At 45.3% G+C, this 17,014-nt stretch overlaps 1 protein-coding gene across 3 annotated transcripts in view; it reads left to right on the plus strand.

The window, feature by feature from the left end:
- Positions 1-17,014, plus strand: part of KIF20B (kinesin family member 20B) — a 190,227-nt gene that overhangs the window by 27,167 nt on the left and 146,046 nt on the right. For all 3 annotated transcript variants that reach the window (XM_077258943.1, XM_077258940.1, XM_077258941.1), the window contains exons 3-5: positions 14,743-14,832; positions 14,900-15,019; positions 15,112-15,250. In XM_077258943.1, the coding sequence (XP_077115058.1) occupies positions 14,743-14,832; positions 14,900-15,019; positions 15,112-15,250 (349 nt within the window). The remainder of the gene's footprint in view (positions 1-14,742; positions 14,833-14,899; positions 15,020-15,111; positions 15,251-17,014) is intronic.

Below are 17,014 nucleotides of genomic sequence, written 5' to 3' on the forward strand. Positions count from 1 at the left end.
TCAGTTGAGGACAACACCAGGGAGGGGCAGACACCTTTAGTAGGCCGGAAAAGCCTATTGCATTTTTTAAAATGGTAATTTGGAGCAGAAGGTTGAAGCTCAGCTTTATTTAGTTGAGGACAACACCAGGGAGGGGCAGAAGCCGTTAGTAGGCCCTAACCACCATTTTTTTTTTTTTTAAAACCACTTAATGAGAGCCGGAAGGTTGAAGCTCAGCTTTATTTAGTTGAGGACAACACCAGGGAGGGGCAGAAGCCGTTAGTAGGCCCTAACCACCATTTTTTTTTTTTTTAAAACCACTTAATGAGAGCCGGAAGGTTGAAGCTCAGCTTTATTTAGTTGAGGACAACACCAGGGAGGGGCAGAAGCCGTTAGTAGGCCCTAACCACCATTTTTTTTTTTTTTAAAACCACTTAATGAGAGCCGGAAGGTTGAAGCTCAGCTTTATTTAGTTGAGGACAACACCAGGGAGGGGCAGAAGCCGTTAGTAGGCCCTAACCACCATTTTTTTTTTAAAACCACTTAATGAGAGCCGGAAGGTTGAAGCTCAGCTTTATTTAGTTGAGGACAACACCAGGGAGGGGCAGAAGCCGTTAGTAGGCCCTAACCACCATTTTTTTTTTTTAAACCACATAATGAGAGCCGGAAGGTTGAAGCTCAGCTTTATTTAGTTGAGGACAACACCAGGGAGGGGCAGAAGCCGTTAGTAGGCCCTAACCACCATTTTTTTTTTTTTTAAAACCACTTAATGAGAGCCGGAAGGTTGAAGCTCAGCTTTATTTAGTTGAGGACAACACCAGGGAGGGGCAGAAGCCGTTAGTAGGCCCTAACCACCATTTTTTTTTAAAAACCACTTAATGAGAGCCGGAAGGTTGAAGCTCAGCTTTATTTAGTTGAGGACAACACCAGGGAGGGGCAGAAGCCGTTAGTAGGCCCTAACCACCATTTTTTTTTTTTTTAAAACCACTTAATGAGAGCCGGAAGGTTGAAGCTCAGCTTTATTTAGTTGAGGACAACACCAGGGAGGGGCAGAAGCCGTTAGTAGGCCCTAACCACCATTTTTTTTTAAAAACCACTTAATGAGAGCCGGAAGGTTGAAGCTCAGCTTTATTTAGTTGAGGACAACACCAGGGAGGGGCAGAAGCCGTTAGTAGGCCCTAACCAAAGTTGAAGGCCAAATGCAGTTTAATTTCTGATACTATAGGCCGAAAGCCAGAAGGTGGAAGTTCCGATTTAGACAGTGGAGGACAATTTGAATTAGGGACTGCAGACAGACTTAGTAGGCTGTCCCCTGTGGACCATGCATCCACCACATTAACCCATTGCGCCGTAATGGACACGTAATCTTCCGTGGCCATGCCTACAGGTCCATGCGTCTGTTGTCAGGTGCACCTTTGTACTCACAGATTGCCAGAGTGCATGGACAATGCGGTCTTCTACATGCTGGTGGAGGGTTGGGATGGCTTTTCTCGCAAAAGAAGTGTCGACTGGTTAGCTTGTAGCGTGGTACAGCGTAGTCCATCATGGCCTTATTAATAGTAAATAAAATATATAACTAGGCTCTATGAACTTTTAAATAGGTTCCAGGGGTACACGGGCAGCATTGGTGTGGTCAGTGGAGGAGTATTGCAAGTAGGGGCTGCAGACAGGCTATCAAAGGCCTAAAATAACAAACAGTAGGCAGTCATGGCAGTTTTACATCGGTTACATGGATACACAGGCAGGCACTCCAGGCAGCATTGTGCTCAGTGGAGGAGTATTGCAAGTAGGGGCCGCAGACAGGCTATCAAAGGCCTAAAATAACAAACAGTAGGCAGTCATGGCAGTTTTACATCGGTTACATGGATACACAGGCAGGCACTCCAGGCAGCATTGTGGTCAGTGGAGGAGTATTGCAAGTAGGGGCCGCAGACAGGCTATCAAAGGCCTAAAATAACAAACAGTAGGCAGTCATGGCAGTTTTACATCGGTTACATGGATACACAGGCAGCTAGGTGGTGAGTGGAGGAGTATTTAAAGTAAGGACCGCAGACAGGCTATCAAAGGCCTAACATAACAAACAATAGGCTCATGGCAGTTTTACAGCGGTTACATGGATACACGGGCAGGCAGCTTGGTGGTGAGTGGAGGAGTATTTAAAGTATGGACCGCAGACAGGCTTCGAAGGCCTAACACAATAAAATGGGCTGGCTGTAGGCACTTTAAAATTGGTTCCAGGGGTACACGGGCAGCAGTGGTCTGGTCAGTGGAGGACTAGTGGAAGGAGGGAGCGCAGAAAGGCTTCAAAGGCCTAAAATAACAAACAATAGGCTCATGGCAGTTTTACAGCGGTTACATGGATACACGGGCAGGCAGCTTGGTGGTCAGTGGAGGAGTAGGGACCGCAGACAGGCTATCAAAGGCCTAAAATAACAAACAATAGGCTCATGGCAGTTTTACAGCGGTTACATGGATACACGGGCAGGCAGCTTGGTGCTGAGTGGAGGAGTATTTAAAGTATGGACCGCAGACAGGCTTCGAAGGCCTAACACAATAAAATGGGCTGGCTGTAGGCACTTTAAAATTGGTTCCAGGGGTACACGGGCAGCAGTGGTCTGGTCAGTGGAGGCCTAGTGGAAGGAGGGACCGCAGACAGGCTTCGAAGGCCTAACACAATAAAATGGGCTGGCTGTAGGCACTTTAAAATTGGTTCCAGGGGTACACGGGCAGCAGTGGTCTGGTCAGTGGAGGCCTAGTGGAAGTATGGACCGCAGACAGGCTTCGAAGGCCTAACACAATAAAATGGGCTGACTGTAGGCACTTTAAAATTGGTTCCAGGGGTACACGGGCAGCAGTGGTCTGGTCAGTGGAGGACTAGTGGAAGTATGGACCGCAGACAGGCTTCGAAGGCCTAACACAATAAAATGGGCTGGCTGTAGGCACTTTAAAATTGGTTCCAGGGGTACACGGGCAGCAGTGGTCTGGTCAGTGGAGGCCTAGTGGAAGTATGGACCGCAGACAGGCTTCGAAGGCCTAACACAATAAAATGGGCTGGCTGTAGGCACTTTAAAATTGGTTCCAGGGGTACACGGGCAGCAGTGGTCTGGTCAGTGGAGGCCTAGTGGAAGGAGGGACCGCAGACAGGCTTCGAAGGCCTAACACAATAAAATGGGCTGGCTGTAGGCACTTTAAAATTGGTTCCAGGGGTACACGGGCAGCAGTGGTCTGGTCAGTGGAGGACTAGTGGAAGTATGGACCGCAGACAGGCTTCGAAGGCCTAACACAATAAAATGGGCTGGCTGTAGGCACTTTAAAATTGGTTCCAGGGGTACACGGGCAGCAGTGGTCTGGTCAGTGGAGGCCTAGTGGAAGGAGGGACCGCAGACAGGCTTCGAAGGCCTAACACAATAAAATGGGCTGGCTGTAGGCACTTTAAAATTGGTTCCAGGGGTACACGGGCAGCAGTGGTCTGGTCAGTGGAGGACTAGTGGAAGGAGGGAGCGCAGAAAGGCTTCAAAGGCCTAAAATAACAAACAATAGGCTCATGGCAGTTTTACAGCGGTTACATGGATACACGGGCAGGCAGCTTGGTGGTCAGTGGAGGAGTAGGGACCGCAGACAGGCTATCAAAGGCCTAAAATAACAAACAATAGGCTCATGGCAGTTTTACAGCGGTTACATGGATACACGGGCAGGCAGCTTGGTGCTGAGTGGAGGAGTAGTGCAAGGAGTGTCTGTCCCAGTACTCCCAAAATATAAATAGATGTTAATGTCTCGCAAAACAACCAAAACAAAAAAAAAGATGGCATACTTAGGTACAGGGGTGGGCTCATCTGCTGTGTTTCTGACATAGTAATTTGGCAGTAACTATTTAATGGTGCCAATATAGGACACAGACACAGACTACTTTAAGTTGCATCATAGATGTCTACAAATTTGTATTGTCAGTGCCAGACATTGAATGATGTCAGCGAATAGACTAAAGATTGGTGGAGCTGTGCGACATAATTTTGCACGTAGTAGAGCCCAGTTTGAGCTGGGGTAGGGGGGAACTCTCTTGAGGCCGGCGGGACCGCCCCAGGGCCACTCATGTTACAACGGTGTGTCTGACGTTGGGTGCGCACCACCACCGCCAGAGACACTACATTGTACTATGAGGGACCCAGTAGCAATGCCGTCAACCAAAAGCGAGCACACCCACCTCTTCAGACAAACAGCAGTCTCACGGGTGCTTGCGCCAAGTCGCGATACCACGGCCCCGTGTGGGGAGTTTGGCCATTTAGGGAGGTGTAAACATGTCGTATGCTGTACAATCTGCAGCAGCAAATTAGACATTAGAAAAGTAATTCACAGGCAAGAGCTTTTCATAGGAAAGCTAGGTGTCGGCCGGGCAAGGTGGGGCAAAAGATTTTGAAATCCAGTTGTGGTTCATTTTAATGAATGTTAGATCGTCAACATTTTGGGTAGCCAGACGAGTCCTTTTTTCGGTTAATATTGACCCTGCAGCACTGAATACTCTTTCTGATAGGACACTTGCTGCCGGGCAAGCAAGCTCCTGCAATGCATATTCTGCCAATTCTGGCCAGGTGTCTAATTTGGAGGCCCAGTAATCAAATGGGAATGACGGTTGAGGGAGAACATCGATAAGGGATGAAAAATAGTTAGTAACCATACTGGACAAATGTTGTCTCCTGTCACTTTCAATTGATGCAGCAGTACCTGTCCTGTCTGCGGTCATAGCAAAATCACTCCACAACCTGGTCAGAAAACCCCTCTGTCCAACGCCACTTCTGATGTGTGCACCCCTAACACTCCTAGTCTGCTGCCCCCTGGAGCTCGTGTGAGAACGATCACGTGCGCTGTGTGCTGGGAATGCCTGAAGCAAACGGTCAACAAGAGTTGATTGTTTGGTTGCTAATATTAGTTCCAAGTTCTCATGTGGCATAATATTTTGCAATTTGCCTTTATAGCGTGGATCAAGGAGGCAGGCCAACCAGTAATCGTCATCGTTCATCATTTTCGTAATGCGTGTGTCCCTTTGTAGGATACGTAAGGCATAATCCGCCATGTGGGCCAAAGTTCCACTTGTCAAATCTCCGGTTGTGATTGGTTGAGGGGCAGTTGCAGGCAAATCTACGTCACTTGTGTCCCTCAAAAAACCAGAACCCGGCCGTGACACGCAACCAATTTCCTGTGCCCCCGTGAAAGTTTCCGCATTAAAAATATACTCATCCCCATCATCCTCCTCGTCCTCCACCTCCTCTTCGCCCGCTACCTCGTCCTGTACACTGCCCTGACCAGACAATGGCTGACTGTCATCAAGGCTTCCCTCTTCCTCTGGTGCAGACGCCTGCTCCTTTATGTGCGTCAAACTTTGCATCAGCAGACGCATTAGGGGGATGCTCATGCTTATTACGGCGTTGTCTGCACTAACCAGCCGTGTGCATTCCTCAAAACACTGAAGGACTTGACACATGTCTTGTATCTTCGACCACTGCACACCTGACAACTCCATGTCTGCCATCCTACTGCCTGCCCGTGTATCCTCCCACAAATAAATAACAGCACGCCTCTGTTCGCACAGTCTCTGAAGCATGTGCAGTGTTGAGTTCCACCTTGTTGCAACGTCTATGATTAGGCGATGCTGGGGAAGGTTCAAAGACCGCTGATAGGTCTGCATACGGCTGGCGTGTACAGGCGAACGTCGGATATGTGAGCAAAGTGCACGCACTTTGAGGAGCAGGTCGGAGAACCCAGGATAAGTTTTCAATAAGCACTGCACCACCAGGTTTAAGGTGTGAGCCAGGCAAGGAATGTGTTTCAGTTGGGAAAGGGAGATGGCAGCCATGAAATTCCTTCCGTTATCACTCACTACCTTGCCTGCCTCAAGATCTACTGTGCCCAGCCACGACTGCGTTTCTTGTTGCAAGAACTCGGACAGAACTTCCGCGGTGTGTCTGTTGTCGCCCAAACACTTCATAGCCAATACAGCCTGCTGACGCTTGGCAGTAGCTGGCCCATAATGGGACAACTGGTGTGCAACAGTGTCATCTGCCGATGGAGTGGTTGGCCGACTGCGTTCTGTGGAAGAGCTGTAGCTTCTGCAGGAGGACGAGGAGGAGGAGGAGGGGGTGCGAACGCCTACAGCCAACTGTTTCCTAGACCGTGGGCTAGGCACAACTGTCCCTAAATTGATGTCGCCTGTGGACCCTGCATCCACCACATTCACCCAGTGTGCCGTGATGGACACATAACGTCCCTGGCCATGCCTACTGGTCCATGCATCTGTAGTCAGGTGCACCTTTGTACTCACAGATTGCCTGAGTGCATGGACGATGCGCTGTTTAACATGCTGGTGCAGGGCTGGGATGGCTTTTCTGGAAAAAAAGTGTCGACTGGGTAGCTCGTATCGTGGTTCAGCGTACTCCATCAGGGCTTTGAAAGCTTCGCTTTCAACTAACCGGTAGGGCATCATCTCTAACGAGATTAGTCTAGCTATGTGGGCGTTAAAACCCTGTGTACGCGGATGCGAGGATAAGTACTTCCTTTTTCTAACCAGAGTCTCATGTAGGGTGAGCTGGACTGGAGAGCTGTAGATCGTGGAACTTTCGGGTGTGCCGGTGTACATGGCAGACTGAGAGACGGTTGGAGACGGTATTGTTTCCGCCGGTGCCCTAGATGCAATATTTCCTCCTACAAAACTGGTGATTCCCTGACCCTGACTGCTTTTGGCTGGCAAAGAAACCTGCACAGATACTGCCGGTGGTGCGGAAAATGGTGGCCTTACAGTGACGGAAGGGATGTTGCGTTGCTGACTAGCTTCATTGGCCGAGGGTGCTACAACCTTGAGGGACGTTTGGTAGTTAGTCCAGGCTTGAGAATGCATGGTGGTTAAGTGTCTATGCATGCAACTAGTATTTAGACTTTTCAGATTCTGACCTCTGCTTAAGCTAGTTGAACATTTTTGACAGATGACTTTGCGCTGATCAGTTGGATGTTGTTTAAAAAAATGCCAGACTGCACTCTTCCTAGACTCTGATCCCTTTTCAGGGATTGCAGACTGAGCTTTAACCGGATGGCAACGCTGTGCTCCAACAGGTTTTGGCTTTGACACGCGTTTTGGTCCAGATACGGGCCCGGCAGATGGAACCTGTTGCGATGTTGATGCCTGCTGCGGCCCCTCCTCCACCTCCGCTTCTGAACTACTGCCGCCTGCACCCTGTTCCCCCAATGGCTGCCAATCGGGGTCAATAACTGGGTCATCTATTACCTCCTCTTCGAGCTCGTGTGCAACTTCGTCTGTGTCACTGTGTCGGTCGGTGGTATAGCGTTCGTGGCGGGGCAACATAGTCTCATCAGGGTCTGATTGTGGATCTGTACCCTGAGAGGGCAATGTGGTGGTCTGAGTCAAAGGAGCAGCATAGTACTCTGGCTGTGGCTGTGCATCAGTGCACTCCATGTCAGAATATACTTGTAATGGGCATGGCCTGTTAAATGTTTCACTTTCTAAGCCAGGGACGGTATGTGTAAAGAGCTCCATGGAGTGACCCGTTGTGTCGCCTGCTGCATCCTTCTCTCTTGTTGTAGTTTTTGCTGAGGAGGACAAGGAAGCGACTTGTCCCTGACCGTGAACATCCACAAGCGACGCGCTGCTTTTACATTTACCAGTTTCGGAAGAGGAGGCAAAAGAGCTAGAGGCTGAGTCTGCAATGTAAGCCAAAACTTGCTGTTGCTGCTCCGCCTTTAAAAGCGGTTTTCCTACTCCCAGAAAAGAGAGCGTTCGAGGCCTTGTGTAGCCTGACGACGAAACTGGCTCCACAGCTCCAGACTTAGGTGGAATATTTTTATCCCCACGACCACCTGATGCTCCACTACCACTACCATCATTACCAGCTGACAATGAACGCCCACGACGACCTCTTGCACCAGACTTCCTCATTGTTTTAAAATCTTAACCAAAGTAACTTTATTTGTTGCTATCAAACAACTTACACGGTGAGCTATAACTTCAGTATGATTTCAATATCCCTTAACAGGTTGGTGAGACCACAAGGAAAATCAGGCACAATGTTACACACTCTGTTTTCTGTGGCACAAAATCACAGAGATGACACACACGCAGGACTGTCACTCAAGCACTAATGTCAATATTAATCTCCCACCTAATTTATTTATTTTTTTTTCTCAGGGAGACTTTAGAAACCAAATAATATTAAAAAAAAAAAAAAAAAAGGCTTTCTATGGCCCACAATTAGAGAGAGAGAGGTGGCACAACCAGGAGTCAAGACTGGCGCACAAGCTGAAAGGGCAATATTACTCTCCCACTGTTTTTTATGTTTTTTTTTGTTTTTTTCAGGGAGACTTTAGAAACCAAATAATATTAAAAAAAAAAAAAATAGGCTTTCTATGGCCCACTGAATGAAAGGGAGAGAGGTGGCACACCCAGGAGTCAAGACTGGCACACAAGCTGAAAGGGCAATATTACTCTCCCACTGTTTTTTTATGTATTTTTTGTTTTTTCAGGGAGACTTTAGAAACCCAATAATATTTAAAAAAAAAAATAAATAGGCTTTCTATGGCCCACTGAATGAGAGGGAGAGAGGTGACACACCCAGGAGTCAAGACTGGCACACAAGCTGAAAGGGCAATATTACTCTCCCACTGTTTTTTTAGGTTTTTTTTTTTTTTTCAGGGAGAATTAGAAACCAAATAATATTAAAAAAAAAAAAAAAATAGGCTTTCTATGGCCCACTGAATGAAAGGGAGAGAGGTGGCACACCCAGGAGTCAAGACTGGCACACAAGCTGAAAGGGCAATATTACTCTCCCACTGTTTTTTTATGTATTTTTTGTTTTTTCAGGGAGACTTTAGAAACCCAATAATATTTAAAAAAAAAAATAAATAGGCTTTCTATGGCCCACTGAATGAGAGGGAGAGAGGTGGCACACCCAGGAGTCAAGACTGGCACACAAGCTGAAAGGGCAATATTACTCTCCCACTGTTTTTTTAGGTTTTTTTTTTTTTTTTCAGGGAGAATTAGAAACCAAATAATATTAAAAAAAAAAAAAATAGGCTTTCTATGGCCCACTGAATGAAAGGGAGAGAGGTGGCACACCCAGGAGTCAAGACTGGCACACAAGCTGAAAGGGCAATATTACTCTCCCACTGTTTTTTTATGTATTTTTTGTTTTTTCAGGGAGACTTTAGAAACCCAATAATATTTAAAAAAAAAAATAAATAGGCTTTCTATGGCCCACTGAATGAGAGGGAGAGAGGTGGCACACCCAGGAGTCAAGACTGGCACACAAGCTGAAAGGGCAATATTACTCTCCCACTGTTTTTTTAGGTTTTTTTTTTTTTTTCAGGGAGAATTAGAAACCAAATAATATTAAAAAAAAAAAAAATAGGCTTTCTATGGCCCACTGAATGAAAGGGAGAGAGGTGGCACACCCAGGAGTCAAGACTGGCACACAAGCTGAAAGGGCAATATTACTCTCCCACTGTTTTTTTATGTATTTTTTGTTTTTTCAGGGAGACTTTAGAAACCCAATAATATTTAAAAAAAAAAATAAATAGGCTTTCTATGGCCCACTGAATGAGAGGGAGAGAGGTGGCACACCCAGGAGTCAAGACTGGCACACAAGCTGAAAGGGCAATATTACTCTCCCACTGTTTTTTTAGGTTTTTTTTTTTTTTCAGGGAGACTTTAGAAACCAAATAATATTAAAAAAAAAAAAAAAAAAAAAAAATAGGCTTGCTATAGCCCACTGAATGAGAGATAGCACACACAGCAGTGGCACACAAGCCCTTACTGAGGCCAATATTTTTCTCCCACTGATTGATGTAGTGTTTTTGTGTTGAGGTAGAATTTAGAACACAAATCACGGAAAAAATAAATAGGCTTTCTATGGCCCACTGAATGAAAGGGAGAGAGGTGGCACACCCAGGAGTCAAGACTGGCACACAAGCTGAAAGGGCAATATTACTCTCCCACTGTTTTTTTATGTATTTTTTGTTTTTTCAGGGAGACTTTAGAAACCCAATAATATTTAAAAAAAAAAATAAATAGGCTTTCTATGGCCCACTGAATGAGAGGGAGAGAGGTGGCACACCCAGGAGTCAAGACTGGCACACAAGCTGAAAGGGCAATATTACTCTCCCACTGTTTTTTTAGGTTTTTTTTTTTTTTTCAGGGAGAATTAGAAACCAAATAATATTAAAAAAAAAAAAATAGGCTTTCTATGGCCCACTGAATGAAAGGGAGAGAGGTGGCACACCCAGGAGTCAAGACTGGCACACAAGCTGAAAGGGCAATATTACTCTCCCACTGTTTTTTTATGTATTTTTTGTTTTTTTCAGGGAGACTTTAGAAACCCAATAATATTTAAAAAAAAAAATAAATAGGCTTTCTATGGCCCACTGAATGAGAGGGAGAGAGGTGGCACACCCAGGAGTCAAGACTGGCACACAAGCTGAAAGGGCAATATTACTCTCCCACTGTTTTTTTAGGTTTTTTTTTTTTTTCAGGGAGACTTTTGAAACCAAATAATATTAAAAAAAAAAAAAAAAAAAAAAAATATAGGCTTGCTATAGCCCACTGAATGAGAGATAGCGCACACACAGCAGTGGCACACAAGCCCTGACTGAGGCCAATATTTTTCTCCCACTGATTGATGTAGTGTTTCTGTGTTGAGGTAGATTTTAGAACACAAATCACGGAAAAAATAAATAGGCTTTCTATGGCCCACTCAGTGAGAGATGGCACACACAGGGATGGCACTGTAGCAGAAATGCCAATCTTAATCTCCCACAAAAAAAAAACAAAAAAAAAAAAAAAACTGTCCTACAATTACTATCTCCCTGCAGTAATGTAAGCCAGGTATGGCAGGCAGCAATAGGAGTGGACTGATGCACAAATTAAATAAAAAGTGTGGACAAACAAAAAAGATAGCTGTGCAGAAAGGAAGGAACAAGAGGATATGTGCTTTGAAAAAAGCAGTTGGTTTCCACAGTGGCGTACACACAGCAATACAGCTATCACGGAGCCTTCTAGGGCAGCCCAATGAGCTACAGCGCTGAGGGGAAAAAAAAAAAAAAATAGCTTCCACTGTTCCTGCACACCGAAGGTGGTGTTGGACAGTGGAAATCGCTGCAGCACAAGCGGTTTGGTGGTTAGTGGACCCTGCCTAACGCTCTCCCTGCTTCTGATGAAGCGGCAGCAACCTGTCCCTAAGCTCAGATCAGCAGCAGTAAGATGGCGGTCGGCGGGAACGCCCCTTTATAGCCCCTGTGACGCCGCAGACAGCAAGCCAATCACTGCAATGCCCTTCTCTAAGATGGTGGGGACCAGGATCTATGTCATCACGCTGCCCACACTCTGCGTTCACCTTCATTGGCTGAGAAATGGCGCTTTTCGCGTCATTGAAACGCGACTTTGGCGCGAAAGTCGCGTACCGCATGGCCGACAAGCACAGGGGTCGGATCGGGTTTCATGAGACGCCGACTTAGCCAAAAGTCGGCGACTTTTGAAAATGATCGACCCGTTTCGCTCAACCCTAGTCGAGACCGGTCATGTGACCACGACGTCATGGAAGGTCCTGAACCACTCCGGCATCTATAGGAACGGACGCCACTGAGGTCTGCAGGTGAGTATAACCATTTTTTTAAATTATTTTTAAACATTCTATCTTTTACTATAGATGCTGCATAGGCAGCATCTATAGTAAAAAGATGGTCACACTTGTCAAACGCTATGTTTGACAAGTGTGACCAAGCTGTCAGTCAGTTTTCCAAGCGATGCTACAGATCGCTTGGAAAACTTTAGCATTCTGCAAGCTAATTACGCTTGCAGAATGCTAAAAAAACGCGAAAAAAACGGAAAAAAAAAACGCAAAAAAAAATATGCGGATTTCTTGCAGAAAATTTCCGGTTTTCTTCAGGAAATTTCTGCAAGAAATCTGGACGTGTGCACATACCCTAAATCGTGATTGCAAAAGAAGAAAGTGCATTTCTTCACTAGGCAAAAATGTGACTGCAAGCATGTGATTTTACATACAGGTGCTTCTCATAAAACTAGAATATTATCAAAAAGTTAATTTATTTCAGTTCTTCAAAACAAAAAGTGAAACTTACATATTATATAGTCATTACAGAGTGATCTATTTCAAGTGTTTATTTCTGTTAGGCTATGTGCACACGTCAGGAATCTTTGCAGAAACTTCCTGACTCAAACTGGACTTTTTCTGCAGGAAATCTGCATGCGTTTTTTGGATTTTTCCGCAGCTTCCCCAATGCAATATATAGCTGCAAAAACGCGAAAAATCCACAAAATTAATGAACATGCTGCTTTTTTTTTATCGCAATGCATTTTTTTTTCGCGGAAAAAAAATGCATCATGTGCACCAAAATTGCGGATTGCATTCTATTAATAGGATGCTTAATGGATGCGTTTTTTTCGCAGTTTTATCGCGAAAAATCAGGAATGTGTGCACATAGCCTTAATGTTGATGATTATGGCATACAGCCAATGAAAACCCATAAGTCATTATCTCAGTAAATTAGAATACTTCATAACACCAGCTTGAAAAATGCTATTAAAATCCAAAATGTTGGCCTACTGAAATGTATGTCTTCGCAATACTTGGTCGGGGCTCCTTTTGCATCAGTTACTGCATCAATGCGGCGTGTCATGGAGGCGATCAGCCTGTGGCACTGCTGAGGGGTTATGGAGGCCCAGGTTGCTTTGATAGCAGCCTTCAGCTCCTCTGCATTGTTGGGTCTGGTGTCTCTCATCTTCCTCTTGACAATACCCCATAGATTCTCTATGGGGTTAATGTCAGGTGAATTTGCTGGCCAATCAAGCACAGTGATACTGTTGTTTTTAAACCAGTTATTGGTACTTTTTACAGTGTGGACAGGTGCCAAGTCCTAATGGAGAATGAAATTTCCATCTGCAAAAAGCTTGTCAGCAGAGGGAAGCATGAAGTGCTCTAACATTTCTTGATAGACGGCTGCACTGACTTTGGTCTTGATAAAACAGTGGACCTACACCAGCAGATGACATGGCTTCCCAAACCATCACTGATTGTGGAAACTTCACACTAGACCTCAAGCAGCTTGGATTGTGGTCTCTCCACTCTTCCTCCAGACTCTGGGACCCTGATTTCCAAAAGAAATGCAAAATTTACTTTCATATGAAAATGTCTTGGACCACTGAGTTAACAGTAAGGCCGGGGTCACACTAGAGTTTTACGGATGTATGAGAGGTGCAAAAACAACGCACTGCAGACGGACCAATGATTCTCTATGGGGCAGCTCCTATCTGCCGTATATTTCGCAGCTGTATTTTACGTGCGTAGAAAATCACAGCATGCTGCGTTTGTCAGCGTATTGCGCAATAAATCTGTCAATGAAAGTCTATGAGGACGAGAAAAATACGGATTACACACGGACCATCAGTGTGACTCTGTTCAGCGGTCACGTGGTGCGGCTCATTAAAGTAATGAATATGGACTCCAGTCCCATAGGGGTGGAGCCGCATATTCATTACTGTAATGAGTGGTACAAGTGACCGCTGAACAGGGGAAGAAACGTGGGAATTTTTCTGAATATTTTCTCACGCTAGAGTTCACATGAGTTTATGCCAGCAGGGGGCGCATCACCGCAAGTCTACTACCTTCCCCTGCATTACATTCATTCCCCAGTGTTTACAGCCAGGAGCAACAGTTGCATTGGCAGGCTCCTGGTTGTAAAATTATTTAACCCCTTCAGATGGATTTACAGCGTGGGACATAACTGAGTGCCGGAGAGGCATGGGATATTGTTGCTTTTTTTTTCTTTTACACAACGAGGGTCTTCAGGTGGATTAAGCGTACAATAAAGATTTTACAACCCCCATGTGTGTATTTATTTCATTAAAATACTTAATTCATAATGTGTGTGTATTATTAACCCTTTACTATAATTGGATTAATAATGGATAGGTGTCTTATTGACATCTCTCCATTATTAACCATGCTTAATGTCACCTTACATTAGCAAGGTGACATTAACCCTTTATTACCCCATATCCCACAGCTACAGGGGAGTGGGAAGAAAGAGGCTAAGTGCCAGAATAGGCGCATCTTACAGATATGCCTATTCTGAGGTGACTGGGGGCAGAGGTTTTTAGCCGGGGGGGCAATAACCGTGGTCCCTTTCTAGGCACGCTGCTGTATTTCTCGTGCGATAATCGCATTGCACTGCACGGACTGGCCGCCACATCTCCTGACCCGAGCATGACAGCAAGATGAGTTACTATGCAGCTGCCAATCTCAGGTCAGGAGAGCCGACAGCCAGTACAAGCTTTACGATGCGATTCTCGCATGAGAAATACGTCAGTCTGTCTCTGCCCTAAGGGATGGATCTTTTTAAACCCTTAGGAAGCCTTTGCAGGTGTTTTATGTTAATTATTCTAATTTACTGAGATAATGACTTTTGGGTTTTCATTGGCTGTAAGCCATAATCATTAACATTAACAGAAATACTTGAAATAGATCACTCTGTTTGTAATGACTCTATATGAGTTTCACTTTTTGTATTGAAGAACGGAAATTAACTTTGATATTCTAATTTTATGAGAAGCTCCTGTAGTTGTGCCTTAGAATCAGTTTCCCAATGTATGGTCCATTATGCAGCATATGCCAGTCTATTCTAGGAGGATATATGGTAATGAAGAGTTTGGAACAGCGGTTAATATATTTCTTTTTTTTCTTTTTATACTAGAAAAGCTCATTAGATGCTAAAGAGCCTATGCATGTTTATCTTCGTGTGAGACCTTTTACCGGGCCTGAGATTGAGCAGAGGGAGTCCCAGGTGAGTGTCACATGGCTGTAGGTGACCCGTCTGTTATTGTAGTTTTCTAATATTGTGCTTTTCCTAGGATTGTGTCAGTATTCCTGACCCCTGTAGTGTGCTGGTGAAGGCTCCTCTTAGTTCTCAGGCTTGCCGGCTGAGTGATAAAAGCACTGGTTCGATGGCCCAGAAGTTCACCTTTACTCATGTAAGAACCATTCTCCTGATGAACAAATAATTGATGTATTCTAAAACCATGTTGTGGTTGCTTTAAAATGGTTGTTGTATCCTCTAAAACAGGTGTTTGGTCCCGAAACGACTCAAAGTCAGTTTTTTGAGGGCACTTTAAAGAAACAAGTAATTGATTTTATGAAAGGACAGAGTCGTCTGATCTTTACATACGGCGTCACTAATGCAGGCAAAACCTTTACATTCCAAGGTAAGCGCCATGGCACAGAAATGCTCTTTATATGTTAGTAACTAGCTGTTTCCAGCCAGCTAACGCTCGGCACGCTCATTGCTATCTAATTAACGCTGCTAGTGATTAACCTAAAGTAAATAATGACAACATTCAATAGCGCTTACACAGGTGGTAAATTAACTTAAAATGAAGTTAATAACAATAATAATCATTAAAAATCTGAATAATACTAGTAACACATTTTATTCAGTGTAAAATCAAAAACAAACTGGATTCAGTTAGATGTGCGTTTTTTATTCATTCCAGCATCTAAACAAATGTCATAACGAAACATAAATTGGTGGGGGGTGGGATTATGTGTGGTGGGGGGTGGGATTATGTGTGGTGATGTGTTGGGGCGGGATTATATGGTGGGGGGCGGGATTGTGTGTGTGGTGATGTGGGGGCGGAGCTACTGTGCAGGGGGCGGGATTAGCGAGTAATCACGATGCCTCTTATATATAAAGATTACAGTCCATTGTTGAGACACCATGTAACAGGGTTCTTTAAAAAAAAAAAAAAAAAAATCAAGTTTTTATCTAGTCATTGGATAGGGAAAAACTTATTGTTGAGGGTACAACAACTGGTATCTTAAATAAACCAGAGATTGAGGCTCTCAGACTCCCGAGAATAGGGCTCTGCAGACTTTTCCTGAAGATATCAGAGATGTGCATGCTCTGCGTCTGCCCCATTCATTGTCTATCGGATTGCCGTAAATAGCCAAGTGCTGCACTCGTCAGTCTCGTAGACCATTTCTAGAGCAGAGGCCCAGCATGCACACCTCCGTGCCATTCAGGACGAAGCAGCAGAGCCTGTTTCATGGGGTTCGAGAGCCCTGTTTTCAGTATTTCTTGGAGTCTGACCTCTATAAATAAGCAATAACTTTAACTTTTTTTTGAGTAACACTTTAAGGCTAAGTGCACACGTTTCCTCGGCAATTCTACAACTCCTGCCGCGGGTGTATCGCATGCGGACTTGGCATGCGTATTCCCGCTAAACACTAGCATTTTACAAGTGTAATTAGCTTGCGGAATGCTAGCGTTTTTCAAGCGATCTGTAGCATTGCTTGGAAAACTGACAGGTTGGTCACACATAGTGTTTGACAAGTGTGACCAACTTTTTACTATTGATGCTGCCTATGCAGCATCAATAGTAAAAAGATATGATGTTAAAAAAAATAAAAAATCGTGATATTCTCACCTTCCGGCTTCCCCGGCAGTCTTCCTGCTCCTCGTGATGCTTGCGTTCCCAGTAATGCCTCACGGCAATAACCCCGGATGACGTAGCATCACGTGAGACCGCTACATCATCACAGGTCATTGCCGCGAGGCATTATTCAGAACGGGGAGCATCACGAGGAGTGGGAAGACTGCCGGGGATGCCAGAAGGTGAGAATGTCACTATTTTCCAGGACGTCATCCTGACAGCACTATGGAGGACGTCCTCCTCCCCCTTGCTGGGACAGGAAACACACGAGAGTTCAAAAGGTCCGGTCCCACCCCCATTCCTCAGTGTATTTCCTGTCCCTGCAAGGGACACATGAGAGAAGCTACGCAGCTTACCGGAGCTCAGGGGGATCGTGCAGCTTGCCAGATCCTTCCCCCTGTCAAGACGCTCAGGGCAGAAACCCTCCAGAGGGGGGTCCCTCTGCTCCAAAGACCAGCAGCCGCTCCTCCCGGTGGGGGGCTCTCGGCTACGGACGCGGTTCCCGAGGTCAGCAGCGTGAACGCCGGGCTCTGACTC

Source organism: Ranitomeya variabilis, chromosome 4 (assembly GCF_051348905.1).
Source record: "Ranitomeya variabilis isolate aRanVar5 chromosome 4, aRanVar5.hap1, whole genome shotgun sequence".
Lineage (NCBI taxonomy): Eukaryota > Metazoa > Chordata > Amphibia > Anura > Dendrobatidae > Ranitomeya > Ranitomeya variabilis.